This window comes from Trichophyton benhamiae, assembly GCF_000151125.1.
Source record: "Trichophyton benhamiae CBS 112371 chromosome Unknown Abenha-G-c-312d04.f1, whole genome shotgun sequence".
Classification (NCBI taxonomy): domain Eukaryota; kingdom Fungi; phylum Ascomycota; class Eurotiomycetes; order Onygenales; family Arthrodermataceae; genus Trichophyton; species Trichophyton benhamiae.
In genome coordinates, this window is record NW_003315104.1 from 363,966 (window position 1) to 390,971 (window position 27,006).

The window sequence follows — 27,006 nt, forward strand, 5'->3', positions numbered from 1 at the left end:
TGCATATTGTACAAGTTGGTAAAGAAGAAACCAATGGTGAGAATAGTGGGTATAATGTGTTGAAGTCTCATCTGCCTGATGGGGGCTGTGATAGGCTGAGTAGGAAAGCAGGCTGCGGCGGCTGTCTTTCTCCTCCGTCCTGCTGCTGCAGGATGGTGTCGCGCGTCTGTTCCAGTCTCATCGAGGCATGGAGACGGCAGAGAAAGAAATGGTACAAGTCAAATCATCTCTTCGAGACGTTGGGGGTCCATGACTCAGGCTGCCAGTTCTCGCTGGGCCCGCCTGCGGCCCTGTCCCATGGATTTTTGACCTTCTTGCCTCCCTTTGCATCCGGCTGTTGTTCCTGCAGTACCTCTGCTGTGCCGGCGCCAGTATCCTGTCTTGTAGTGTGGTAGGACGGCTGCTGTGATTGGAGAGCTGGAGCACCCTGCTGTGCCGGTTTATCGAGGACGGACGGCTTGCTTGCCCACCGTTCGTCCGCCTGCTGCGCAAGGTATTTGATCCGCTGCTGCCGAAGGAGTTCATTCTGCTGTTCTTCAATGCTCGGCGGCTCAGGCCGGACGTATCGAAGCCACTGATGCCATTGTGCTGTCCATCCATCCACAACTGTCAGCTACGGTCTGTGTTCTGTGTTGGTCGTCTATAAGTAGATGCCAGACTTACGCGGGACTTTGACGTCGGCGTAGTGTATCTTCGGACTGGCCTTCACAATGCGCCGCAACCGACCGGGCTTGAGCGAATCCTTGAACTCCCAATAGGTGTTTCCTGCGAGATCGTTCCCTGTGATAGATTATCTCCATGTCAGTGTGTCGATTTTTCCATCGAGCCGAAGCGAGTGTTATGCGTACCGACGAGGAACATCCTTCGCCAGGGGAGTTTAAGGCTCTTCCATTTGAACCAGAGACTGTTTATCGGACTCATGTCTGGCTGTTCCCTCAACCCGCGTCACCGTCTCATGGCCGGTAATATAGATGGGTGATCCTGATGAATTCTGTTCCTGTCGAGCGAGGACTGTGGCTGAGGAAGAAGGTTGCGTGGCGGACGTTCAGCCTTAGTTAGCGGGCGTAGAGTTAGTTTTAGTTAGGCCGTCGCATCTAGATAATAATAACCAAGAGGGCGACGACGTCACCGTCAACACTTCTACACATCCAACACCACCGACGCTGGTTGACAGCCATCTTCTCGCAGTTGTCTGGCGACAGGGAGCAGTTCGACGATTTCCTCTACCGTCGAGAGCCAAAGGGCGATGCTCGCGGCCTCGCAGACTGCCCCGCTGATATAGATACATCCCGCCTCCTGACGGTCACCCCAGACTCAGCAGTCGAATCAGAAACGATGGCGTCGGTTACATCGCTAGACAAGGACCTGCGCAATATGCGACTGTCCAAATATACGCCCCAGGCCGCTAACGAGGTCCGAGACTGGATCGAAGAGACGCTGCAGGAGAAGCTGCCCAAAGGCGACCTCCTGGAAGCCTTGCGCGACGGAGTAGCATTATGCAGGTACCTAGGTCTATCCCCTTTTGTACCCTTGCATTACTTTGTTAATTTTACTGCTGTTATTCAATAGCTAAAATGGACTTTGGCAGACTGGTAAATCTTGCCGTGGGCCCTCCAGGGGTCAAGTTCAAGCAGTCGAGCATGCCGTTCGTTCAGATGGAGAATATATCCCATTTCCTACACGCCTGCCAGAAGGCTCCTCTCAGCTTACCTCCCCACGATGTTTTCCTCACGGTTGACCTCTACGAGTCCAAGGACCCAGCCCAGGTTCTACAGTGTCTTGGAGCGTTCAGTCGCAAAGCATACGCTCTCCAACCAAGCAAGTTCCCGCGTGCCATCGGGAAAAGCAAGACCGGCGCGTTGAGTCCCCAAATGAGTGGATCTAGTCAGGGTGGGCGGTTCGGTTCCCCATACTCTCGACCCCGAGGCCAGAGCAATGTCAGTGATGTAGGACGAGCCAGTCCTACGATGCCATCCGGCCGGAGCAGCACTGCTTCACCACCAACAAAGACGAGCGCATGGAGCAGTAAGGCCGACGAGGCAACCACAGCTCCGGCTTGGAACATTCACCAGTATGGCTACATAGGCGGTGCAAGTCAAGGGAGCCTCGGTGTAACATTTGGTGCGCGACGGCAGATCACCACTCCTGGCCCCTCGGTGCCCAGCCTTGGAGAGAAAGAGAAACGTCGGCGAGAGGAAGAAGAACAACAGGCTAAACGAGAGGCGGAGGAAGCGGAGCGCCAGCGAGCAGCCCGGGAAGCCGAAGAAGAACGCGCAAAGGAAGAAGAACAACTACGCTGGGAGGAGGAAGAGAGGAAACTTAGAGAACAAGAACGGCAGAAGGTTGAAGAAGAAAAGAAACGATGGCAAGAAGAACAGCGTCAGTGGGAGCAGGAAGAGGCTCGCCGACAACAAGAGGAAAAGGAACTGGAAGAGAGATTGGAAAAGGAGAGGCTTCACAAGCGTGAAGCTGCAGACGCAAGGTTAAACGGACAGTTCTTGAGCCAATATCAAACTGCCCAGAAACCCGTACGAGGAATAGCATCTCCACTGCTAGAGCAAAAGGCTGCTGCGTCTAGTGAAAGTGAACGTATCAAGGCACTGGAGCGTGAACTGGAGAGGGCAAAAGAACGAGAGAAACAGTATGAGCTTGAACGCCAGGAACTTGTTGCACTACGCGGATCCCCCCAGCCAGATGCCAGCCCCCGAGTTCGTTCACCAAATCCAGATGGGAACAGGCCAACTCCGACTCCCCAGAAACCCAGTTATGATCTCGCCTCCCAAGAACAGGAGCGTCGAATGCTCAGGGGTGAATGGAATGCACGCAACAAGGAGCAAAGACCAACAACTCCAACTCCAGCTCCTCCGTCACTACCACCTCGAGAGCTCCCTACTCCTCCCGCAATGCCACCAAGGGATACTAATCCTCCAACTTCGCCCCGCCCTCTTCCAGACCCAACAAACTATGCCAACAAGAATCAGCCTCAGAATCGCACTGATCGCTTCTTGAAAGAGAACCCAGCTCCCATTCCTAGAAAGCCAGTTGCTTTCCGACCACCGGAATTCTCATCTACAGCTGAAAAGGACGAAGAGGATAGACGACGCGTTGAATCTACTCAAAAGACTCGGGCCGGCGGATGGGCCTCGAAGTCACTGCTTGAAAGGGAGATGGAACGAGAACGTGAGCGGCAGCGTGAATGGGAGGAGAATCAGGCTCAGACGAAAGACGCTGTTAAAAGGGGTGTGAAGACTGCTGGTACTGGGCCTGGTGAGGGAGGATGGGATGTACATCAGTACGGTTACCTAGGAGGAGATAACCAGAATAATGCAGCACCAGGAATCGGGTTCGGTGCACGACGACAGATCATTGGTCCTCGTCCACCACCCTAAATAAAAAGTGACGATATGGAGTGGCTGGTATATAAGATAGTGTTGGAAAGGGAGAAACGAAGATACGTATTTGTAACTGTTCTTACTTGAATGATTTAAGGTACCCTTGTCTATTCTATATCCCTCGTTCAATAGACTTTCCATATCTGGCTGGCGAGCAAAGACATCATTATGCTATTCTCTCGATCACGATGTAGATTCTGCGTCATTGCGACCCAATAACGATGTAGTCTGGTTCTGGTTCGTTGGGTAGAAGGTTGTTAACAAAGTGCACCATCCTATCTCCGCTCTCAATGAGCCACACCCATCCAAACTCCTCGGTCAGCTTCTTGTTCTGTCCTCTTTTGACGTCAATCCGCGCCTTTTTGGACCGAGCCTCAATCCCCTTCGCAACAGCATCTGACAACCGTGGCCTAGAGAATATCAGCCCACTGATTGCAAGGAGGCGTATCAAAGACTCCAGCAAGATCGACACCCTCGCGTTATCAATCACGCTGTTCGTCTTTGCAGTGAAAGGGAGGAAACACCGCTCAAGCTTAGACTGGCTCAGAAAATTCTCTGTTGAGGCCGGTGCAGCATTCTCTAAGATGCTAAATAATAGCATTTCGCAGAGAGTAGTTTGGCAGGCAGGAGGGAAATGGGTAAGTACGGATGGGGAGGCGAAGAGCTGAAATGTAGGAAGTGGGAGATGTCGGATGAACTCAACGTAGAAGGAGTACAGCCTGGGCAGCGTCATGAAATGCTCTGGTATACTGTTGGAAACGCAAGAGAGCAAATATAGAAGCCGCTGGCGGATGGTCAGAGACTCTAGACTGCCCAGGTGGTCTAGTTTGTCGTACTGAGCACTCAATGGGCCATCGTCTCCATGGTCAGAAGGGATATCATCTTTTCCAGATTTTTTCCTGGTAGATCGTCGCTGACGCTTGACTCGGGCCTCAACCCTTTCGGAGCCCCCCGAAGTCTTCTGGATAGGGTCATCTTGATCCTCTTCATCTTCCTCTTCCTGGTCGGGGTTGTCAAGGTAATCTCCGTAGATTTCCTCGTCGATGTTGATGTCGCCTTTTCTTCGTGAGGCTTGAGCCTTTTCCTTTGAGACCTCTTGCAGTTCGTTGCGGAAAATCTCTCTGAATTCGTTTGTAGATGATTGCGAACCATCAGCAAAAATCGCCCTGAGGATTCTCCTATCACTGCCTACATGGTTTGAAGTCGTTGATATATAGTTGAATATTAGACTTTCAGTGAGGATTGAACAGTCTCTCTTGGATTTTGAATCGGCAGGAGGCATTTCTTTGAACTCCTTTTCTCTTGCCTTCCAGTCATCTTCCAGGACATTGCACATGAATTGTAAGAAGAGGTGCCAACGGGCCCATCTCTTAGGATGTAGTATTGAGCAGTTAAGCGCCCACCCCACGACGTGCCAGAAGTCCTCTGCACGCGACCATAGTGAGTTTCCTTGCGCAAGGTCCAGATTCAAGGGTTCAACGCGTGTGCCATCCGCGCCACTCAAAGTCGATTCACCGTCAGTTGTATACTTCCTTTCATTCCTCGAATTGGCAAAGCGGTCAAAGACAAAGGTATCCCTAAATCGGCCACCAATGGGTCCTAAGATCTTGTTGGCCAAATTAAGCAAATGTAGAGCAGAGTTGGATGCTGTGAGGTATTCGTCTGACTTTGACCGCGTAGTCGTAGTGGGGTGTACAGTCAATGTTGCTGCTAAGGCGAGGTACTGCGACGGGGGAGCAAATACCTTCCCGGAAGCAGTAGACCGGGAAGATATAACGCTTGATAAAAGGTTAAAGGCCTGTGTGTCTATATAGAGTCAGTTATGGTGGGGGAGGTTCTATATCCATGTGTGCTAGGGGCGGGGCCTACAGAGTCTTTCTTCCAGATAAGCACTGCAGTAATGGCGTAGTTCAGATGGCAGAGCCTGCACCGGGGGATAGCCAGTCTCCGAAGCCATGGAGTGGAAGCAGCTGGCCTTCTGCGCTATTAGACGTCTTTGGTGGAGGAAGCTCCGGCGCGCAAGAGGCTCTTTCATGCTGTCATGATAAGCTTCTGATTATATAATAACTTAATTGTCCTCCTGGCTCATGCTCGATGAGATCATTCATCCACAGCCCTACCAAGAGCAACTCTGCCACTGGAGATGCTGCATATTGCCTGATCACGGTCGTGCTATGCTAAGTTATTATTATCGACTGTATTCACCCTCTTAATTCTCTCAAGTCAACAGGACAAAATTTAGACCAACACTCTTTTTGTGTGTTCCCCACTCTATACTTTTCTAAACGTGCATCACTTGTGTTCTTGTTGCCCTATATAAACAACTACACCTAGCTATTTGAATTCTTTTTTTTTTTTTTTTTTTTTTTTTTGATAAGTCCATCTCGCTAGTATCAGAAAAATTGTTTCAGTTACGCCTCTTCTTTTGCACCCTGCTTCGAAATCGATTGCTGCCTGCATTTCTTGAGCTCCTTTTCCGCAGAGGTTGAAGCCCGTTAAAGATGCATCCATCAGTTCCATTTCAACGAGCATTACCAATATTACCTTATATCTACCGTCATTCCAGTGCCCACCTGCGAAGTAAGTTGACTATGTCGTCTAGTACGAGAAGAATACCCCGATTCCCCGAAATTCCCAATGTCAACAGCTGCATGTTATCCAGCGACGTAGCCGACCGTCAAGGTGCCATTCCGATCTTCTCGACAGGGAAAGAGAGAGATGGCACATTTACTCCTAAAATCTCGAGGCTCAATGAGCACCAGCTTGGTGAACTATTACGGGGAAGATATCCATCTGACTATCGATTTGAAGTTATCCATCTAAGTAATGCAGCTCCCGAAACCAGCCTGATATATGATGCCCTGAGTGATCACAAGAGGTTTGTGTTCCCAAATTTCTTACGCCAGCTGCGAGTACTAATTTCTTTACATCTGAAGAATTAGGGTAGTTAGCGAAAGAGCTTTTTCAATGACGACTGTTCGAAACGCCCCTACTCCCTTACATCAGTGGGTTTTATCTGGTGTTGCAGACTTGCTTACATCTCAAATGCCTGCTGGTACAAAAGTCTTGTCTGATTCTCCCATTCAAGGTATCACCTCTTTGAAAGAAGACAAGCTCATTCCAGACCTACAACTCCTCTATAAAGAACACGGAGCTCTTAGATCAAAGGCTGTTCTTTCAGTAGAGACAGGATTTTCGCAGCAATACGAGAGTCTTCAGCACGCCGTCCGCAGAGCTATCGATGCTACTCAGAACGTCAATGTCTCCTTAATGATCAACTTGAAAGAAAAGCCAGCCTTTCGCGCTCCGTTTTCGCCAACTTCTTCCGGTCTATATCAGCATCCGATCACCAAGGAGTATGTGGACACAGCGACAATGCTGACGTACCTTGAGTCTTCAAGCCACACAGAACCATTGCCTAAGAATCCTAATGACCTAGAAAGCCCGTTGTTCTTCCTTGGGACCCGTTGGGTTGGCCGGGTTGAAGGCACCTTAGAAGTCTGGGTGCGTGACAAAGTTACCCAGAAAGCTGTCCGAAAACTTGGTCCAATCGTAGGTGTCCTACAAATCCCTCCAAGTTAACTTAGCTAACTTATCTCTCAATTTAGCTATTTTACGGCTCGAAGCTACGGGTTGATAAGGACACACCCTACATCGACGCTAGAAATGAGGATGTTCAACTGGGCCTTAATCTCTCTGACATAATCATCTCTGCTAACGACGATCTGAAGAAGCCGTTCGTCATTGATTGGGTGAAGCTAAGAGAATGCATCAATGAGGGCCGGATGGCGTTGGCTATGAGTCGGTGCTGGACAACTATGAACCATATTGCAGAGTTGAACGGGAAGAAAAAGTGAAGGGAATGTTACGTTTGATTTTCACAGCAGTTTCAGTAATAACGTTGAACCTCATAATGAATTAAGCTCCACAAAAATCTAGAATTTGTTTATCTCATTGGATCAACCATTACTAGACTTTTTCAGGTCCACCAATTGGCCCGTGGATAGTCACGTGCCAGATGACCATACAAGCATGTTTTCTCTTACGCGCCAAGCTGGATATCAGGGCGATCATTAAGCCACCAGGAGCAAGGTGGTACGTAAGTCTGCTTTCCTGGTTTATTTCTTTGGTGATGAATACTTTTTAATTATGTTAATACACGCAGAAGCAGCAATGAATTAATTAGTTAGCTAAGCATATCTGTACAGACTATTGCTAGGAATTAAACACATGCGGGAATCGATAGTAAAACAAAAGCCCAATTTACGCTGGGAGTCCGGCTGTTCTTTGGGGGAAAGAAAGAAAGAGATTGGTACAAGTAGCAGCTTCAAAAATTGATTCTAAATTGATCCTACAAAGGCCCTCTAAAACCCATGATGCTAACCCATTAGTCTTCCGGATCATCCGCCAACCATCCTATTCGCATGCGATGTGACTGTTAAAACCCGGGTTAGAAACCATGTCCCTACTATAGAGGAAAGCAGAGTGGGAAAACGAGGTGCAACTTACTATAGGTAGCTTTGGGATGACAACTCCGAGAACAGCTAGGAAGTTGATGATGAAATATGTCAAATCATAGTGGGTGTAATGCGTACTCAGAAGGAAGAGGATGATGGGAACGCTTAAAAGGAATTTCTTGGCCGGCGTATACTGGTCGCCATTGTCGATTTGTTCCCACATATTGAGGTTATCGTAAGCTCCGCCGTTGAATTCAAAGGGTACGCCTCTCACCCAATGGAACATGAGGAACGAGCCGAACATATAGGAGATATTGGTGAGTGTCCATGACGTCTCCTGCGAAACACCTGGTATGATATCATAGAATATTTTCAATGCAATGATCAGAACAAAATGGATAGTCCATGCTCCTAAATTGTGTTTGTCAGTTTATGAAGCTTCCCAAATTTTATAACAGGGGGGGTGGTAAGGAGTTATACTGCTTACCTTTTGCGTTGACCCAGTTCGCATTCAGGTTCGGTAGGGCTGCCTGGTCGCTGGTGTGTTCTATAGACTCAGGAGGCTCCTGGTATATGATACTGCTAGACCTCCTCCTCCGTCCAGCCCTGGTCTGACTCATCCCCGTATCTGGTGATAGATGAGAGGAAGCTTGTGTGGCTCGTGGTTCCAGCGTGGACGAGAAGGAGGTCCTCGGTACGATAAGGGGAGACAGTTTGGCGGTATTGAGGGCTTATGTAGCTACAGTCGATTCAACGTAGAAATGGGGAGGGAAAAAAGAGCAGGCAGCCGTGGTATACGAGGCGTTCCGTGTTATATCGACTTATCGAAAGCCGTTAAGCTGGTCAGTCACTTTAGGGAGTCGACGGGGGGCGTATAAGGCTGGAGTGAGCTGTCAGGCGGGGGAGCAGAGGGCCGACCCGAGGGATGACAGGGAGCAGGGCGTGTTGCAGGATACACAAGCGAGTGGCCCGTAGTCCTTTCGGGGGCAGGAATACTCCGTAAGCTGGCAGCGAAGATGACGGGCAGGATATCGGACGAGCGATGCAAGGGTTGAGCAGGAGAAAAACCCAGCCAGAAACTGAGCCAGAGCAGGCCGGCCTGGAATTTATAATGCAGCAGAAGAAACGAATAACCCTGGCCAGATGCTATGCGACTGTCTGGCGCGTGTCTGTTGGAGTCGAGCTTGCTTGCTTGCTTTGCCTGCTGGTTGGTTTCTTCTTCTGCGTTTTGCGTGGTGGTTTCTTCGAGCTCCGAGACATGCAACTGCTGACTAAGACGGGGCCGCTCCCATGGCTCGCCTTTTTTTCTTTTCAGTTTCGACGGCTCTTTTTTTTTTGGATCAAGAGACAAACAAGACCAACAGCGATAAAGGGACTGTCCATCCACAACGCCTGGCGTCGAGTACCGGGCTACAGGTAAGCCCTGTCTGGCTGTCGCGTCCTGCTGGGGACATAGCTGAAACTGGCGCTGACATTTGAAAATCAATAGGAGAGAAAAAGGCCTTGCCGGAGATGTCAGGCGCTGCGGAAGATGCAGCTTGCGACTCGCGTACCGCGTCTGTCGGCCTTGCGCCAGCCAAAGGAGCCCAACGAGTGACTGCGCAGAGTGAAGGCGCCGGGCAGCCGCCGTCTGTCAACTGGAATAATGTGCGGAAGGGGAAAGTGCGGACTGCCCTTAGACGGCCTGCGTCGAAGCCCGTAACCGCGTCCAACTCGTTCAACAAGGTCAATGGGCAGTACTGGCGCAGCGGGAGTGCTTCTGAAGACGAGTCTGAGGCTGGAACCCGCGCAGAGGAGAGCAATGCTGTGGTAAAAGATGGAAGTGATGGCGATGGCGATCGTTCCAGTGATGATTCAACCGATCCTTCGGATGTCGACGACAACGACAGTTCCATCCTGTTAAATATGGACCAGCCGAGCACGGAAAACCCGCAGCTAGAACCACAGCCTGTACATACAAACGAGGAACAGCCACCAATGCCGCTTGACACAACCACCACTGTTGAAATTAAAGATGAAACTGGACAATTGGAAGCCGAACAACCTGCTATCAAAGATGAAGATATAGACACAACTGCTCAGACGGCCTATACGTCGAAGTACAGCGTGCCCCCTCAGACCATTGCAGAGTTGAATGCGGAAGATTTCAAGAAGCAGTTAAAATACATACTGTATAACAGCAGTGGCAATCCCGATCCTTCGACACCTGCTAGATGTATAGAGTGTTTCAGAGAAGGGCATCTATCAGACATCTGTCCCAATAAAAAGGTAAGTACAGTCCTCCTACCACTACCTGTCTGTGTGCCCTAACTCCTACAAACATAGTGCGAACATTGCGGTGCATGGGAAGCGCATGAGTCTAGATTCTGCCCAACTTGGCGTAGGTGCCAGAAATGCAGAGAGCGCGGCCATGACAAGGATTCATGTTCGGCACCACTTCAGGGGTCTGCTGCAGAGGTTCCTTGCGACTTGTGTGGCTCCGACCGGCACATCGAATCCCAGTGTGATTTAATGTGGAAGCAACCACATCCTACATATACCACTGGGAAGCTGTTCATTTCAATATCATGTGCACAGTGCGCCAGTTCTCAACATCTTATCGGAGACTGTCCGTCAATGCGTGCTCCATCACACTCTACATCTTGGAGCCTAAAGGCGTTTGACCCTTCTATTATCTCCAACACGAGTCTGTCGTCTACCGGTGTACCAAATGGGAGAACAAATGGTGCCATTCCCCAGTTGAAAATCAAAGGACGTGCACAAAGGGAACCAACCCCAGAAGAGCATGAGCTTCATATAAGATCTCGTCCCCAGCCGCCTTCAGCGCCTCGCTCAAACATTAAGTTTGCTGAGGGCCTTGGGCGTGGGCGGAACCTGAGCTCAAACCAACCTCGCTCCAACGATAGTGGAAGTGATCGCTACACGCCTCGAGACTCTCAACGTGATTACCGGGAACGAGACCAGTACTTTAACCCCAATTCTCGTCCGCGATCCCGCTCTCCAGAGTCACGGTACGGTGGAAATCACCGTAGACCACCCCTTCCACCAAGCCGTGGAAGAGGTCCACCACCTCCTTCTCGCAACCCTGGAAGGGACCGAGGAAAGGGCAGAGGTGGTGGTGGTGGTGGTGGTGGTGGTGGTGGCAGCCAGCGTGCTGGGAAAGAGTCCTCGAGGCCTATACCTGGTCGAGGTAAACGGAAAGGCAATCGAAACACTTGAAAACCCGGCGTTATGAATTGCCCCAGATGATGATTAGAGACTTTGGATACCTACATTATCCCTAGTATTTGACTGGATCGAAGACCAGCATTAATGGACTGTGGATTTATGTCTGTCCGCCATATCAAGAGGGAACCACAGTCCAGAATGACTACCCGCGGCACCAAACATGTGCGCTCATCAGATTTGCTGGATTTTCCAGACTATCTTGTTAAGAGTCTCGGTGCCCTGTGACCTATTTTTCCAACCTTTTTGTGAATGCCACTTCCAATGTCGAGCAGGACTGGAAGTTTAAACATGCTAGCACAGATGCTACGTGGAGAGTGTACGCACCGATCAAGGCACAGTTTCCACAGGAGATGCCATACCAATGCTGCAGCTCCAGCCAATACTGGAATTGGCAGCCGCTTGTGCATGTGCTTCATAACAGCACCGAAAATACAGAAAGTTACAGTGCCAGAGTCAACAGTCGAGGGGGGTTTCAGTGCATCCTCCTGTGAGACTTCCCTCATATCATTATCACAAATGCAAGGTAAAAGCTCATTGTCTTTTGCATACTCCGTAGTTCTACTTCGTAAATCTAGCATCTATGTACTTACTAGGGGTATGTCGCTTACCTAACCTCAAGGCCGTTCTCTGGTTCCGCAGAACCCGGTCTCAAGCACGTTGATCAATTCATCCAGACGTTCAATACAAAGGTCGGTATGTTCATGGTCCTTGAGGTCTCGGTTCCGCTCATTCAAGAGAAGCACAGTGGCGGCTCCGGCTTTATGTCCAGCTGTCATATCATCCAAGCTATCACCAACCTGCAAGGCTTATTAGCTATTTCCACAGCCATAACCAAGCCAGCAATTATACGCACCATGATCAAACCACTAGCATCCTCTAGCTCCCATGCTCGTGCAATGTGCAGTATCCCAGCCGGGTCGGGCTTAGGCATGATATTCGGTGTATCCCGAGTTATAATTGGTGCAAATACATGAGTAGCCAGGTGAGACTTGATAAGATGGTTTACCGGGCCACTTTAATCATTCAAACCGGCGTCAGTAAGTCATTGTATAGACGACTGTTGTAGGTGAGGGGTATATGAGGGGCGGGGCATTAAGCAACATACTCAAAGTTGCGTGTACACAGCGCCCGTCTGACACCCTTAGAATTGAGATAGTCCATAAGCTCGACAAGTCCTGGCTGAGGAACTTGTTTTACCATTGCCTTGCGCTCAATGTCACGAACAATCGCGATGGCGTCTGTCCTGGCCGTGAAGGTGGGCAGGCCTCGGATATGGTGAATTATATCGACCCCTTTCTCTATTCCGAGGGCATCTCTATAGCATAGTACATCAGTATGACATTGAACTAAATTATAGATGTACCATTCGTCTTATCTGTCGCCTTACCGCATCTCTTGGAACATGTAATGCTGTGGCAGGCTGGATCCGGATCCCTCATCAGCTACCCGTTAGCTTATCCGTACACTGGTTCTCAAAGGCCATATTTCAATGCCATGTAAGCGGTTACTTGCCATAGTGTCCCATCGACATCGAATACGATTCCCTTCAGTGCGGGTACATCTCCTCCATCGGCGTCCAAGGGTGCGAACCTGCGTTGGGCCATTGCCAGTGGCCGTAATGCCGATGCAGATGCCGATGCTACTGCTGTGGACAGTGGGCGTGATGTGTAGCCAGAGAACAGTGCTCGAGTTGATCTATTGAGAATCATAGGAATCTATAGCTTGTAGGTATACGTGAAATGGAAGTGAAAGCAAACTCGAAGTTGTCCATCCTCTAGAGAAGCTTTGATATTAGCTAACCAACCGCTCAAAATGCCAAGAGGGTGGAATTCGTTCAACCAACGCTTGACCATCAAACCATCTAACCAGCGGCTGCCTATACACATCCATGGCTTTTTGATAGCCGGCAAGTTCTCCCATGTCATCTATAAGTGCCGATCAACAAGGCGTAAAGGGTAACCACTCTATCCTAACCGGCAGACAATCGCTTAAATAACTACCAGTCAGTTAACTAGCGCCGCGATGACGGCGGACGCGAGGGTTCTCATCCTCGATAAGCCCAATGCGGCGCAGATGAACCAAGACCTGATGCAGGCTTTCACCGAAGCCATCCAAAAGAATCCTGCTGCTGATCTACTATCGGTTATCGGGAGAGCGTATGTACGCGCTCACCGAGTGGTTCAATATCGAGAGCTCTCGGATGCAGGCCAGTTAAATCTACAGACCGCAAATGATCTCTATGACGCCGTTATAGCTAATCCTGATATCAACCTGCGTGATCGTTTCCCATCGGACTATGACCGCAAATACAGATGGGCGAAACCAAAGCCGGTTGTTGCCGAGCCACCGAAGCCTGTGAAGCCGCGCGACTGGTTCAAGGAGAGGTTGGATAACATCCACTCTGCCAGTATTGTTTACCCGCTCTCTGACCAAGCCTCAGCGCTTCTACAAACCCATTCCAAGTCCAGAGACTATTCTGATGAAGAAGCTCTTGCAACTTCATTGAAAAGTCTGGTACTGAACTCTGAAAGGCTGTTTGACAATATCATTAGAGGAGCTGTCGTCAAAGCCAACGACGATATTGCGATCAAGGTCTTTCCCGACAGCCGAGATCTTACTGAATATCATAACCTTCAATACCTTGCCAGCCATGCTCCAGATCTTCCAGTCCCAAGGGTTCATGGCTTAATCATTCTTGGGCATTATCGTGTTATGTTTATGTCCTATATCCGTGGCGTCACTATTGATAAAGTGTGGTCGGGTTTATCCCATGAAGGAAAGGTCTCCCTAAAGGAGCAGCTGGGGAACATATTCTCAAGACTCAGATGCCTCCGTCAGGATGATGGACAAGAACTGGGCGGTTTGGGTGGTGAAGGAGTAAAGGATTACCGTATCATGGAAGTCTTTGCGTACAAGGGAATCACTACAGCGAAAGCGTTTAATGACTTGCAATTCTCTGCGAAACATCGTGCCAGCCCTTGTTATGCCAAGTTACTTCATTCTTTTTTAGAGATACCAAACAAATCGTTACGAGGGGCAGTGTTTACTCATGGTGATTTGAAGAAGTCAAATATCATGGTAAAACAAACCTCAGAGGATCCTAATCAGTATACAATTACTGGGATAATAGATTGGGAAGACAGTGGATTCTACCCTGAATATTATGAAAGCACCACGATATCAAATGGACAGAGTATCATGAACGACGATGACTGGTACCTCTACATGCCGGATTGCCTTTCCCCTCTACAATTCCCCATATATTGGCTGGTGGATCGTCTGTGGGGTAATCTGCTCTGGAATTGGAGAACGGACATAGTTCGGTGAAGCGCTTCCCATACCTTCACTCCCTCCAGAATCAAAGCAACCCACAATCTTGAGTGTCAAAGGTCTCATTGCCATGCTTCACGTTTCGCCTTTGCAATGCCCTTGTTGCGCTGGTAGTCGGGATTTCCCGCACTGATAATGTCTGCCCGCTCCAACCCTTCCAAAACATCGAGGACGAAGTCCTGGCAACTATAGTCCAGCTCTTCGTTGCGTACAGGGGTTCCCCAAGCAATATTCTTGACAGCTTCAGTCTTGTCCGCGTCGATCTCACACAAAGGACAAAGTTCAACAACAGAACCCGAGTTACGCGCATCGGATGGGGTTGGGGTCCTCACGTCACGAAAATATCTTTGACGAGCACCGAGAAGATGAATGATGGTTTTTGCCGGCTTCTCCTCAGCATCAATGAATAGGCTCCAGTGTTTAATACCTGGGTTATCGTAGATTACAATCATGAGTGGAACAGTGGGAGCCATCTTGGTTTTGGGCCGTCTAAGCAAGAGACACAACTTCGTTTCTTGAGGTTATTAAACTCCGAGCTTTCTGTCTAACATATTTAATTCCGTTGTGAGCTTGGGAGATTTCTTGAGTGTAAATGCAGGCGCATCCTTGTTCTCACACATTGTTAGTAGTTATTAAATACGAGGGAACTCGAACCAGAATAAGGGCGAGAAGAAAGCATGGATGTTCATTATCTAGGCTGCTGCCTAGCCTCGGTCTCATATTGGTGATCCCTGTACCGTTGAACATCGAGGAATAACAGATGGAGTTCAAATATTGGGTTTATCTCTTGAGTCTATATCACATGTCTAGGTGCCATCAAGGCAAGGAGTTGTATTCAAAGCCTAGAATGTATAGGATCTAATAAAGAGCTACTGATGAAGAAAGGCGTGACGTCGTGGAATCTAGACAGCTACTTAACCACTATAGCTTGAAGCAGAAGAATTCCAAGGATATATGTATCAAGACCCCCGTTTCCCAAAGCCCAAGTAGAAACTAAAAGAAAAGAAGCTGGCTATAAATAAAATAGGATAAACCGAATGATCAATAAAAAAGGGAAGAAACCATATACATGCATCCGATCGTACGTATCAACTGGTACAAAACGAAACTGGAGGACGTGGCCGAGGAACGAACAACAATTAAACGCGCTAGTTTAGAAAGAAAAGAGTAAAAAAAAAAAGAATCATAGCTGCATGACAGGGAAAAAAGAACAAAATCAGGAAATGAAATCATGAATTGTTCTTCTCATTATTTTGAATTTTGGAGGGAAGTTGTTTTTTCTGTGTTTCTTTTTTGCGGTGGGGAGTAGTAAAGAACATGATTTTTTTTGGTATAGCGGAAGCTTTGCGTGGCGGGCGGGAAGGGTAATTGACGTGCTTGCTTGCTTGCTTGCTTGCTGTGCTGAACGCTATTTATCAAAAGGCAAAAGTGAAGTGTGTCGGGAGGAAGAAGGTTGGTACAATGTTCAAATAACGGAGTCAATATCAACGCCCATGAAGAAGAAAAAGGGAGATAGGGGGGGAGGGGAATTAAGGCTTGATCAAATATTCAAGCGTAGGTAAGGTAAGGTAGGGGGTAACATCAAGAAATAAAAGAAGATAAAGCAATAGGATGGAAAAAATTGCAGAACTTGAAATCAGTAGTCGTCATAATCGTACTGGGATCGCTGAGAGCCCAGGGTGCCATTATTTTTGCCGGAGCTTGTCAGTGGTCGGGGACCGGTTGGTTTTCGTTGTGGGACGCCTCTTCCTGGAGAAGATCTGGACGGGGAGCTATTGTTCTACGGAACGTTAGTATACGAATGCATTGGAGTTTAGGCGGTTAGGGTTAGGGTTGGAACTCACAACATGGTCAACCATGCGAGCTGTGCCTTCTCGCATCGCCATGCGCTCTGCATAGCTCGGGTTCGGGTCATCGCTTAACTTGGATGAACGCTGTGGTATCAAGGGACCATCGTCTCTGATCTTAGGTGGTCGGGCAGGACCGGATTGGCTCATTATTGATGATCCGACTGAATATGCGCCGGCGGACATGGGGCGGTGGTTATCCGCCGCGCTGGATGGGCGGTCGCGGTTAAGTGCCCCGAGAGTCGGGTTTGATGCCCATGCGTCGGAATTAGGGGAAGTGGGGACGCCGTAGTGCTGGGCCTGGGATTCCAGCTGTGTCTGGTACCGAGATGTAGGGCCCTGGCGGGGTTGCGGGTGTTGAAGGTTCAAGCTGTCCCGATGAGCTCTGTATTTGGGAATTTCAGAGACCTGGGAGGGCACGAGAGGAGAAGGAGGACGGTTCTCTGTGCCCGCGGCATCCTTGTTGACGCTCGTGGTGGAGCGGAGCCGGTCGTCACCGCGGTGGTCGTAGTATTCGGCGGTGGTGTAGTTTGCGTTTTCCAGATCGGAGTTTGATCTCGATGCGTCGGAAGATAAGCGTTCTTTGCGATTTGGCTGGATGCTGTTGCGGATGTTTTCTCCCATGGAAGATGCGGTTGTTCTGGACCAGCGGGATATCTTGGGGAAGAAGGACGAGCTGCTTGATTTTGTCTTGCGGGATTTCTCATTGGACATCTTGGGCGTGGTGTCTGCACTTGGCGGCGAGGCAACGGGGACTCGCTCGGGGGTTGCAAGGGGCACTGAAGCGCCTCGCTTATGCCGGCCAACAAAGCGGGAGCCAGGAGGAGTTGGGTTCTCGAGAATCTCCTGCTCGTCGCGGGTTAGAGGCTCCTCTTCGTTTTCTTCCATGACGGGACTGATATTGCGCTGGGAAGACTGAACGCGGACGTCTGCACGGAGTGGTGAGGAGTTATATGGCGATTGTTCGGCTGTGGTAGCACCACTGCGATCGTGATCGTCATATCCATCTGCATTGCCCTGTCCGTGGCCGTTGATATTCTCAGCAGAAGTACCCATGACAGGAGCTCGTCCCTCCTGGGCCGCGCGCAGAGCCTCAACTTCTGTCAACAAATGAAGAAGCATTTCCTCGATATTAGTCAGATCGCCGGAGCTCTTCAAACTGAGTGTTTTCAAAGCCCGCTTGAACACATTCTTCTTCTTCGAACGCATCTCCTCCTCAAATTCGCTGGACATCTTGCTGTGGGTGCGAGGGGTGATCATGGGTCGAGGACCGCCGATGGCCTTCTGGGTACGGTCATGGCCCTTGGAGTTTGCATCAAGAAGCATCTCGTCCTGCTGGGCGATGTATTTCTTCATATCCTCGAAGGAATTGCGCATTTCCGCAGCGCTGCGGACAAGAGTGATCAGGATCTCGGTGTCTCTTGCATTTCGCTGGGCATCACGAACCGTCAACTGGATAACATGTTAGTACAGGCTGATGTTTACTTATTACGTTTGATGACAAGTAATTAAAAAGGTAAGATCTTACATGGTCCATGAGGGCGACGATATCCTTGGACTGAATCCTGTCGATACCTCGACCGGTCGAGCTATCGTACAGCGGCGAAGGCATTCCATGAGAATAGCCGCTCAAGTGCCGCTTATGTTTATCGTTAAACGGATCATCGACCTCCATCGGACTCCCAAGGCCACCGACGATATCATTCGACAGGTCGAATCCTTTACCCTTTGGCTCTGGCGTAGCACTGCTGTTCGACCTATGATTTGCACCAGATATGTACCCTTCATCCCGTGGATTGGGAGAAGCCATATCGAAGTGGTCGTTTCCATAGGGATTAGGACCAAGACCTTTGTCCAAATCAAAACGGTCACGACCGGGCTCTTCCGAGATCACACCCAGACCACCCGCAGCACCGTAACCGGCGCCAGGTAGATCGGCATCGTTGAGCTCGCGTTCGGGGGAGAGGAGCTGTCTGCCCGATTGGGGCGGGCTGGGCTCGTAGGGCCAATGGTCGCGACCTTCGTGCGGGACGCCGCCAATAGGGCCCTGAATAATGGAAGGGTTGGTGTTGATGTCTGATTCGGTGTCGACCATGTGGCCTATTTCAGGGATCGGGCTACCGGAGTTGGGCAGTGCATTGGCACCAAGGATAGGCCGGTCTTCTTCCTCGTCTTCCTCGTCCTCTTCAGACTGCGCAGTGCTGTGTGGTGGAGACGTCACGCCCATGCGTTCGTGGAATGGACGTTCGTCAACACTTGGTGGTCCCGCGGGTTCATCATCAACCGCTCGGTCGTCCTCGTGTTGGTGGTCAACGTCAGCATCTTCCTCCTCATCTTCATAGGGCTCCTCTTCTTCCTCTACATGGTCATGCTCGTGCTGGTCCTCTTCTGCCTCATGTTCATCTTCTTCATTGAGATCCAGGTGTCTGCTTGGGCCCTCGCCCTCGCCTTCCCCTTCATCGCCTTCCATGCCAGGGGTATAGCTCCTTGACGAGCGATTGACAAGTGGATGCGGCGAACGAGTCGAAACCTGTGAAGGATCCAAGAGAGACGCAACTGCCGACTCAACTCCAACGGGAGTATGCACGTACTGCACATTCGTAGCACGGCAACCAACAATCTGCTGTCCCTGGTCAAGAGGATCCGTAAAAGTGTCGTCGGTATAATTAGTCATGTGTTTGGAATCGATGTCAATGTCACGGTCATGGTCAAGGTCGTGGTCATGGTCATGGTCATGGTCATGCTCGTCATGGTCCCAGTAACTAGGTGAGTTCCTCTGTGATTCACCGATATCCAGCTTGGAGCCCAGCTCTTCGTCCGGAATGGTGGGAGGATGGCGGTGGCTGTAGTCTGCCGTCCGGGTTGATCTGGCCAGATCGGTGCTTGCGGCCGAGGAGAGAGACTCAATTGAGAGTCTTTGCGGTTGTTTGGAAGCTTCGTCGCCTTCCTGGCCGGGAGTCAAGCTGCGATTGTGGTGTTCGTCAGCCTGATAGCTAGCCACGCTCTGGATGGGGCTGAGAGCGCGGTTATTAGAGAAGTCGAGGTCGAGGTCATGATGATGTTGTGGCTCGAGGGCCTTTGGAGTTGGAGACTCGTTGTATTCACGGGTGATCTCCTCTGAGAGCCCACTGCCCAGGTCCCTGGCATGCTGGTTTCTGCTGTCATCAGGGGTCATGCGGCCAATGGGAGAGGCGAGTGCTCGAGGAGAGCCCCTGGACACTTCACCTTCGAGGGCGGTAGCAGTCTGGGCCGACTGCTGCGAAAGGATGGACTGTCTGGTCATATCGGAGTCGATACCGCTGCGGAAAGGCATGGGAGCAACATCGTGCTTTTGGAAGATGAGTTCAGTATCATTGTATCCGGGAGCTGTTCCGGCTCCGGCTCCACGACTACCGCTAGCAAGAGAGCTCTTGCTACGTTTGTGAACCCTGTCCCGGCGGCCCAGGCTTGAGTTTGAATCATGGTGCTTCAGGGCTGCGGTGGTCAAGGCGGTTCCAACAATCTTAGCCGCCTCAGCATCGCGTAGGCCCTTGCTCTTCTTCCGGCTGACCCCTGGCGCTTCTACCGAGAGATGATCCTGACGTGAGGAGCTCCGTTCACGACCGGGACTGGCTCGCTTCTCATGTCTTCGTTCCTTGGACCTCGAGGAGGAGTGGGATTCAGGAGACCGGACGGGCGAGTTTGTATTATTACGCTCAGCATCCAGGCCGAGGCTTCTAGAGACATCTGGAGCACTGAACCGCTTTGCCAGCTTTGAGGAGGCAGCAACATCCTCCTTGGAGGACTTGTGGGCGGCGGTGCCGGCACCAGCAGCACCACGACCAGCCTTGATTCGGGCCAAAGGGTCATCCTTCTGGTCCTTCTTGAGCTCCTTGAGTTCAGGCAGAATGAGTCGACGAATGGCATCCTCGACAGTCTCGAGCAGTTTAGGGTTATTGAGGGATGATCGAGAGGTACCTGATCTGAAGGAGTACTGATCACCGTTCCCGGTCTTACCGTTGTTTCCAGATGCAAGGGAAGTGCTGAGATAGCTCGACTCGGGACTAACCATCTCTCGTTCTCTATTCTTTCCAGACCGTTTGGAGCTGTAGTCCAGGCCACCCGAGGAGCTTCCTTCTCCATAACGGTGTTTTGAACGAGTGCGGTCCCGAGAGCCAGAGCCAGCACCAGCACCAGCACCACCACTGATCTTCTCAGCGGCCTTTTGAGCAATCCTCTCACGGCTGAGACTTCGACTGCGTCTTCTGGAAGGTGTCTTGAGCAAGTCACGCGAGTCGGAGGCTGGTTCGGTCTCATCTCCACTGAGACTGTGGCTTCGATGGCGATTTGTATGAGTTTCCGAGAGTACCAGGGGCCGGTCGAGCATGCTGTCCGCGGGCATGGATGAAATGTCCGAGGTGGGCTGGATGTACCTTGACGAGACCTCGCTGTCTCTGTTGACGATCTCGATCTCTACCGGATGGCCCCGCGAGGCACCTATATCATCTGCTCCATCGGTCAGGGAGCTCAGACTGCCATCATCATCAGCTCCGGCTCCGGCAGCACCAGCTCTGCCGCCGGCATCCTTCGAGGACCTGGTGGGCGTGCTGAGCGAGATGCGTCTGGTATACGACGGTCTTCTCCCTCCGCTGTTTTCACTAATGTGTATGCGGTCTCTATCTCTATCTCTATCCCTGTCCCTGTCTCTGGTCTTCCTACTGGACGAAGGGGTGACTCTGACCCTGACGCTTGGCCGAGAGCTGATGCCACCGCTGCCGGACCCTTTCTTGCCGCCCTCGAAGTACTCTATGAGCAAGGAGGTCTGGGAGTGATGGGAGGAGCGGGACATCTTCCCTCCTCCTCCGCCTCCTCCGCCCTCTTCGCGGTCCCTGTCCCTGTCCCGCGGCCGCGAAGAACGACGGCGGGTGGAGATGGTGATGGGGCTGCCATCTTCGGGGATGGAGTAGGACGTCTTGTCAGTCCGGCGGGAGAGATCAGTGGCAAGGTCGGTGGCAGTGCCCGTGGTGCTGGCGACTGTGGTATCGAGGACGGACTCTGTTGGGGCCGGGAGGATGGGTCTGCGGGTGTCGACGCCCATGGTTCTTCTCTGTCCCTTTCTTTTTCTGGTCTCCTCTTTTCTTCAGCAGACCACTATCATAGTCAGGTCGATGGCAGGCAACGGGGTATAGCTCTTGTATATATCTCGCAAGGCTCAGGGATTTTTATTCTTTTTTTATTTTATTTTGTTGTTGGTGTTGGTGGATGGTTTTGTTTGTCGGTGTACGGAGTAAAAAAACACAAGACGACCACGACGAAAAAGGAGCTGTTTCTTCTGACTAGTAAAAGCGAAGAAAGAAAAGAAAAAAAAAAAAAAAAAGGTACTTCTTTATCCCTGGGAGATCTCTAATTCTCTTGCTGGCCCTTCGTCTTTTCTGGTGAGGCGAGAGTGACTTGGAGGCTGCGGGTGACGGGGTGGTTGGTGGTTAGTTAGTTGGCGATGCTTTGTTGTCAGCAGCGGCGGGAGAGGAAAAAGGCGAGAGAAGACGAAGGAAGCCCTGCTGGTCCCTGTAGACTGACGAGCAAGAAATTGAAGAGAAGAACCAGAAGGAAAGGCAAGGATACAATTACAAGAAGAGCGAGGGACCTTGAAGAGTGAAAAGGAAGAAGAAGAAGAAGATGTCTGTTCTGTCTGTCTGGTCTGTCCATCCCTCCTCCACCCCCAGCCATCAACGTCTCTTTGACTAGCGCCAGTGGACCAGCCACTCTTATTATTTACCTCCGGCCATTTTTCTTCCTTACCAGCCTCAAGATCATGACATTCTGCCCTTAACTACCTTAACTAAGCTACGGCTGGGGTCCGGCGACATGGCATGACAGCGAGAGTGACGGCGAGAGTCGTGATGATAGAGAGACAGAGACAGAGACCCCCCCGAGAGCGCCGTTGGACTGGCCTTCACCCGACAGATAACCGCCATCTCCAGTCTCTTCTCTTCCACTTCTTCTTCAAGTCTCTGCTTCTACTTCTCTTCTTCTCTTCGTCTTCTCCATCCTTCCGTCCCCCGGTCAACCAGCGTCCTGGCCCTCGTCGCCCATCCCTGCCCTTCTCCATCTGCCCCCAGGCCGCGGCACCCCCTGATTGGCCTCTGCTCCCTCTTGCTCGTCTGTGGTCTGTTGGTGGCCTTGTCTGTGGCCTGCCTCTGCGCTCCTCTTTGGCCAGTCTCTGCTCGTTCGCTCGCTCGCTGTCGTGCCAACGCATCAACCTCCCCCTTCTTCTTCTTGCAGGGTCGCACTAAGGCAAACTCTCTGGCCGTCGCTTGATGATCCCCGTAGCCGACTCCATCGTGTGTTAGTCGCCGTAGAGACGAGCAGTAGAAGTAGAAGTAGTAGAAGTAGTAGAAGTAGCTGTCTATAGCTGTTAGCTGTCAGTAGCTGTCGGTAGCAACCATCCCGGCGTCTCTCTTCACTGCTTCTCCTACTTCACATGAAACCAGCAGACAAACAAACTGAGAGGCGCACCATCACCATCACCATCACCAGCCACACTCCTTTCTCTCTCTCTCGCTGTCTCTCTCTCTCGCAGTCCTCCTCTTTCTCTTCTCTTCCTCTTCTCTTCCTCTCCCTCTCCCTCTCCTACTTCCTTACTCTTCAGCGTCTTCCTTCCGACGCGTGTCTTCTCGTCCTGCCGGGCTGTGCAAGTCTTAAACGACCTCTCGGCGGTTAAATAGGGGGCCTCTCCTTTGGCCCGTGACGCCCTCGATACGCTGTAATACAGTCCTCCTTTGCAGTGGCTTGGCGTCTTGTTACAGCTTCAATACGAAATTTACCCCGCCTGAGACAAGCGCCAAGCCTGAAGACGCAGCAAAAAAGAGAAGAAAAGAGAAAAACGAACGTCGAGCTTTTTGACGGACATTCAAGACTTCAAAGACTTCAACGATCTCGACTTCAGCTTCATCTCCAACTTCACCTTCTTCCTCACTCTTATTACTCTTCCTCCATATTACTTCTCTTCTCTCTCCTCTTCCTCCTCCCCGTCGCCTCGACCTCTCCCGCCGACCACTCTCGACTGCACGGAGACGCTCACTCGCTCGCTAGTCTCCTGCGCTCCCCGGCTGACGACGCATCTCTCGGCCGCCCCCAGACTCCACGATAGTCCAGACAGGAAGACAGCCAGACACAAAAGACATTGAGAAAGAAGACACAGACGGACGACAGCGATAGACACGGACAGACAGACAGAGATACACAGTCGCAGACACAGACACCAACACGGACACCAGATTGAAGTCTCGCTGGCCGACTTCGCAGGGGATGACGACGCCCAGCTGCTAAGACATCATCATCATCACCAGCCACACCACCGTCCAGACCTCAACCTCAAACCTCCAGCAAAGACAGGACACCCTCACACGACACACCAACACTCACGACAGACACCTGCCAAAATGCATCTAACGCCGTTACTCTCGTTCCTCTTCGCGCTGCTCTCCTTCTCCCGTCTCGCGGCGGGCCTCAAGCTCATCGAGTCCAAGTCCCTCACGCCCTGCACCAACACCGCTACCCAGAACAACGCCGACTTCACCGCATCCGAGTTCAACATCGCCTTCACCCCGGAGAACCGCACCCTGCGTGTCAACTTCCATGGCGTCTCCTCCATCAAGGGCTTCGTCAACGCCCGCATCGAGCTCTTCGCCTATGGCTACCCGGCCCTCGACCAGCGCTTTGATCCGTGCAAGTCCGGACTCGACCTCCAGGGCCTCTGTCCCATGACGGCCGGGCCCATCGACCTCATGACCGACTTTGTCGACGTCTCAGACGAGGTCATCAACAAAGTCCCTGGTTAGTCTTTTCTCAGCCTCTTCTTTTTTGTCCATCTGCTTCGTTCTAACAGACTGGCTACTAGGAATTGCGTATAATGTGCCCGATATCGACGCCAAGTTCCGGGCGTACATCTATGCTGCCGATTCTGGATCAACCATCGCCTGCTTCGAGGGACAGCTCTCCAACGCCAAAACAGTCTACCACAGAACTGTAGGATGGATCGTCGCCGTCATTGCTGGCATCGGCCTCATTGCCTCTGCCATCACCTCGGGTCTCGGCCACTCCAACACGGCCGCCCACGTAGCTGCCAATGCCCTCTCGCTCTTCAGCTTCCTCCAGGCTCAGGCCATGATCGGTCTCACCTCCGTCACCTTACCACCCGTCGTCCAGGCTTGGACCCAGAACTTCCAGTGGAGCATGGGCATCATCCACGTCACCTTCATCCAGAACATCTGCACCTGGTACCAGCGCGCAACGGGCGGAACCCCAACTAACGTCCTCAACTCTCCCTCCACCACCTCTATCCAGATCAAGAAACGCTCAATGGAGTACATGCGGAATGTTGTCTTTACTTATCCCAATGGCCTGACCAAGCGTGTCAACAACGAACCCACCGTCGGAGAAACTATCAACAACATCGTCCTGCGTGGCATCGAGAGAGTAGCCTACCGAGCCAAGATGGAGACCACAAACGTCTTCATGACCGGCCTGCTCTTCTTTGTCATCTTCGTCACCTTTGTCGTGCTCCTCGTTACCGCCTTCAAGGGCTTTTGTGAAATCGCCGCCAAGAAGGGCTGGATGAAGAGTGACAAGTTCCAGGACTTTAGGAACGGATGGAAGATTGTCATGCGCGGAATCCTCTTCAGACTGGTGCGTTCTTCTCTCGCTTTTCTTTGACATCTTTCCCCCAGATTTTGTTGCTTGAATTGCATCTAACATGTATACAGACCTTGATTGGCTTCCCTCAAATGGCAATTCTCTGTCTCTGGGAGTTCACCCAGGTCGACTCACCAGCCATTGTCGTCCTGGCTGTCGTCATGTTGCTCTCCATCATCGGATCGCTCGGCTGGGCCGCCTTCAAAGTCATCAACCTCGCAAAGAAGTCCGTCCAGATGCACAAGAACCCAGCCTACATCCTCTACTCTGATCCATCCGCCCTCAACAAGTGGGGGTTCCTCTACGTCCAGTACCGCGCTACTGCTTACTACTGCGTCGTCCCGCTGCTCGCCTACATCCTCATCAAGTCCATGTTCATCGGTCTTGCCCAGAAGGCCCCCTACGTCCAGGCCATCTCCCTCCTCATCATCGAACTAGGCGTCCTTGTTGGTGTCTCCATCTTGCGGCCATGGATGGACAAGAAGACCAACATCTTCAACATCTCCATTGCCGCCGTCAACTTCTTCAACGTCATCCTCCTTCTCTTCTTCAGTGAAATCTTCAAGCTCCCAGTAAGTCAATTCTACCCTATAACCAAATCAATATAGTCACTAACGTCCCCAGGGCCTTGTCGTCGGAGTAATGGGCGTAGCCTTCTTCGTCATCAACGCAGTCTTCGCCCTCATCCTTCTCATTCTCGTCCTCATTGCGTCCGGATACGCCATTCTCTCCAAGAACCCCGATACCCGCTACCAACCCATGCGCGACGACCGCGGCTCTTTCATCAAATCCCACACCCAACTCACCACCGAACTCGACGCCCTCGGCGCCACCGCCCGCGGAGAAGGCAAGTTCAACGAGTTCGAGGACGACTCAACCTCCCTCTCAGGCCAATCCAACACCCGCACTCCCATCGACACCCACCACCCTGCAAACGACTCACACCGTCCAGGCCAGGGATACCCGAACCGCCCGGTTCACTCCCCCGTGGACCCATCAGTCCCTCTATTCCCATCAAGTGCATCAACGCACTCCGGACACTCACAAAGAACAAACATGCCCCCCGGATACCAACAGCCTGCCTTCCAGGATTCGGCATCCACACATTCCTCACCGTACCGCCACCATCCTTCTCCCGCTCCAGGCGGGTATAATGCCTCTCCATACCCTCGCACAGGCTCAGCGAACCCCCACGCAGCCAGATCACAAAACAATGCTAGCCCATGGCAAAGGGGCGCCGGTTACGACTAAACGTTGCTTTTCATAGTTCTTTTCCTTTCCTTTTTTTTTTACTCCTTGTTTCTGCTACTTGCTCTTTTCCACCATCCCACAGCTTACCAAGGCCTGGATTCTGTTTCATTCCCTCCCACTGCGTTCCATTTCATTCACCCCCTTTACCATTCAGTGTACAAATATTTCATTTCTCCCCTTTTACTGCCCCCCTGCACACAACAACGGCCGGCAAATTACTCATGGAAACTATGGACTGGATTCATGGAGTTATCTTGTTTTTTTCTTTTTTTTCTGTACTCTTTTCTTCTCTTCTGGTCTGATACTACATAACCAAACCACAACCCCTTAGTTAGTCATCCTTCCCTTGCCTCTGCCTTCTATTGAACGGCCTTGCTATTTTCCTTGCGTTTTTCATTCCTCAAGTACTACGGGATATTACCTTGCCTGGTTCTGCTTTTTTTCCCCACCTCTTGTCTGTCTTCCTATCTGTTTCATATGGGTCTCACTCACACTCACACTCTGCTTTGCTCATTTCCTTGCTGTTTTACTCATCGTCTGTTCTTTTAACATCGCATAGAGAATGATAAAAGACTACTTGATGTCTGTACACATATGTTACAGACACAGATGTTAAACTTTCTCACGGGTCTTTAGATGTAATCATCATGCATTTCTATTTCAAGTATATACATAGTTGCTTTTGACTGAAATCAAACTACTATACCACTTTAGTAATCAAAGTATCCATGCTTTGGAATCATTGTGTAATCTCTACCATTATTCAAACTACACTTGAAAAACACCAAAGCACAATTCCTACTAAAACAAAACGCTATAAACTACAAA

At 50.9% G+C, this 27,006-nt stretch overlaps 12 protein-coding genes across 12 annotated transcripts; 6 read left to right on the forward strand and 6 right to left on the reverse strand.

Moving 5' to 3' along the window:
- Positions 1–223: 223 nt before the first annotated feature.
- Positions 224–861, reverse strand: ARB_07781 (uncharacterized protein; the record flags this gene model as incomplete). Its single annotated transcript, XM_003014015.1, has 3 exons — positions 224–606; positions 664–780; positions 849–861. The coding sequence occupies 3 exons, from the start codon at positions 859–861 to the stop codon at positions 224–226; spliced, it is 513 nt and encodes a 170-aa protein (XP_003014061.1).
- Positions 862–1,574: 713 nt separating this feature from the next.
- ARB_07782 (uncharacterized protein) lies at positions 1,575–3,389 on the forward strand (the record flags this gene model as incomplete). The annotated part of the gene is made up of 1 exon (XM_003014016.1): positions 1,575–3,389. One exon carries the CDS (start codon positions 1,575–1,577, stop codon positions 3,387–3,389), a length of 1,815 nt encoding a protein of 604 aa, XP_003014062.1.
- A 205-nt stretch (positions 3,390–3,594) lies between these two features.
- On the reverse strand, positions 3,595–5,427 carry ARB_07783 (uncharacterized protein; the record flags this gene model as incomplete). Its single annotated transcript, XM_003014017.1, has 2 exons — positions 3,595–5,198; positions 5,262–5,427. The coding sequence occupies 2 exons, from the start codon at positions 5,425–5,427 to the stop codon at positions 3,595–3,597; spliced, it is 1,770 nt and encodes a 589-aa protein (XP_003014063.1).
- A 466-nt stretch (positions 5,428–5,893) lies between these two features.
- ARB_07784 (uncharacterized protein) lies at positions 5,894–7,249 on the forward strand (the record flags this gene model as incomplete). Its single annotated transcript, XM_003014018.1, has 3 exons — positions 5,894–6,270; positions 6,344–6,944; positions 7,001–7,249. The coding sequence occupies 3 exons, from the start codon at positions 5,894–5,896 to the stop codon at positions 7,247–7,249; spliced, it is 1,227 nt and encodes a 408-aa protein (XP_003014064.1).
- A 559-nt stretch (positions 7,250–7,808) lies between these two features.
- On the reverse strand, positions 7,809–8,469 carry ARB_07785 (uncharacterized protein; the record flags this gene model as incomplete). Its single annotated transcript, XM_003014019.1, has 2 exons — positions 7,809–8,260; positions 8,337–8,469. The coding sequence occupies 2 exons, from the start codon at positions 8,467–8,469 to the stop codon at positions 7,809–7,811; spliced, it is 585 nt and encodes a 194-aa protein (XP_003014065.1).
- An 892-nt stretch (positions 8,470–9,361) lies between these two features.
- On the forward strand, positions 9,362–11,068 carry ARB_07786 (zinc knuckle domain protein; the record flags this gene model as incomplete). The annotated part of the gene is made up of 2 exons (XM_003014020.1): positions 9,362–10,117; positions 10,292–11,068. 2 exons carry the CDS (start codon positions 9,362–9,364, stop codon positions 11,066–11,068), a joined length of 1,533 nt encoding a protein of 510 aa, XP_003014066.1.
- Positions 11,069–11,248: 180 nt separating this feature from the next.
- On the reverse strand, positions 11,249–12,481 carry ARB_07787 (uncharacterized protein; the record flags this gene model as incomplete). The annotated part of the gene is made up of 6 exons (XM_003014021.1): positions 11,249–11,303; positions 11,402–11,655; positions 11,734–11,874; positions 11,931–12,090; positions 12,183–12,392; positions 12,465–12,481. The coding sequence occupies 6 exons, from the start codon at positions 12,479–12,481 to the stop codon at positions 11,249–11,251; spliced, it is 837 nt and encodes a 278-aa protein (XP_003014067.1).
- Positions 12,482–13,099: 618 nt separating this feature from the next.
- Positions 13,100–14,404, forward strand: ARB_07788 (uncharacterized protein; the record flags this gene model as incomplete). The annotated part of the gene is made up of 1 exon (XM_003014022.1): positions 13,100–14,404. One exon carries the CDS (start codon positions 13,100–13,102, stop codon positions 14,402–14,404), a length of 1,305 nt encoding a protein of 434 aa, XP_003014068.1.
- Positions 14,405–14,469: 65 nt separating this feature from the next.
- On the reverse strand, positions 14,470–14,880 carry ARB_07789 (uncharacterized protein; the record flags this gene model as incomplete). Its single annotated transcript, XM_003014023.1, has 1 exon — positions 14,470–14,880. The coding sequence occupies one exon, from the start codon at positions 14,878–14,880 to the stop codon at positions 14,470–14,472; it is 411 nt and encodes a 136-aa protein (XP_003014069.1).
- A 1,317-nt stretch (positions 14,881–16,197) lies between these two features.
- ARB_07790 (uncharacterized protein) lies at positions 16,198–21,331 on the reverse strand (the record flags this gene model as incomplete). Its single annotated transcript, XM_003014024.1, has 2 exons — positions 16,198–17,706; positions 17,783–21,331. The coding sequence occupies 2 exons, from the start codon at positions 21,329–21,331 to the stop codon at positions 16,198–16,200; spliced, it is 5,058 nt and encodes a 1,685-aa protein (XP_003014070.1).
- Positions 21,332–22,133: 802 nt separating this feature from the next.
- ARB_07791 (uncharacterized protein) lies at positions 22,134–22,526 on the forward strand (the record flags this gene model as incomplete). The annotated part of the gene is made up of 1 exon (XM_003014025.1): positions 22,134–22,526. One exon carries the CDS (start codon positions 22,134–22,136, stop codon positions 22,524–22,526), a length of 393 nt encoding a protein of 130 aa, XP_003014071.1.
- A 188-nt stretch (positions 22,527–22,714) lies between these two features.
- ARB_07792 (DUF907 domain protein) lies at positions 22,715–26,178 on the forward strand (the record flags this gene model as incomplete). The annotated part of the gene is made up of 6 exons (XM_003014026.1): positions 22,715–22,899; positions 23,093–23,320; positions 23,492–24,069; positions 24,122–24,921; positions 24,999–25,499; positions 25,552–26,178. 6 exons carry the CDS (start codon positions 22,715–22,717, stop codon positions 26,176–26,178), a joined length of 2,919 nt encoding a protein of 972 aa, XP_003014072.1.
- Between the last annotated feature and the right edge of the window lie 828 nt (positions 26,179–27,006).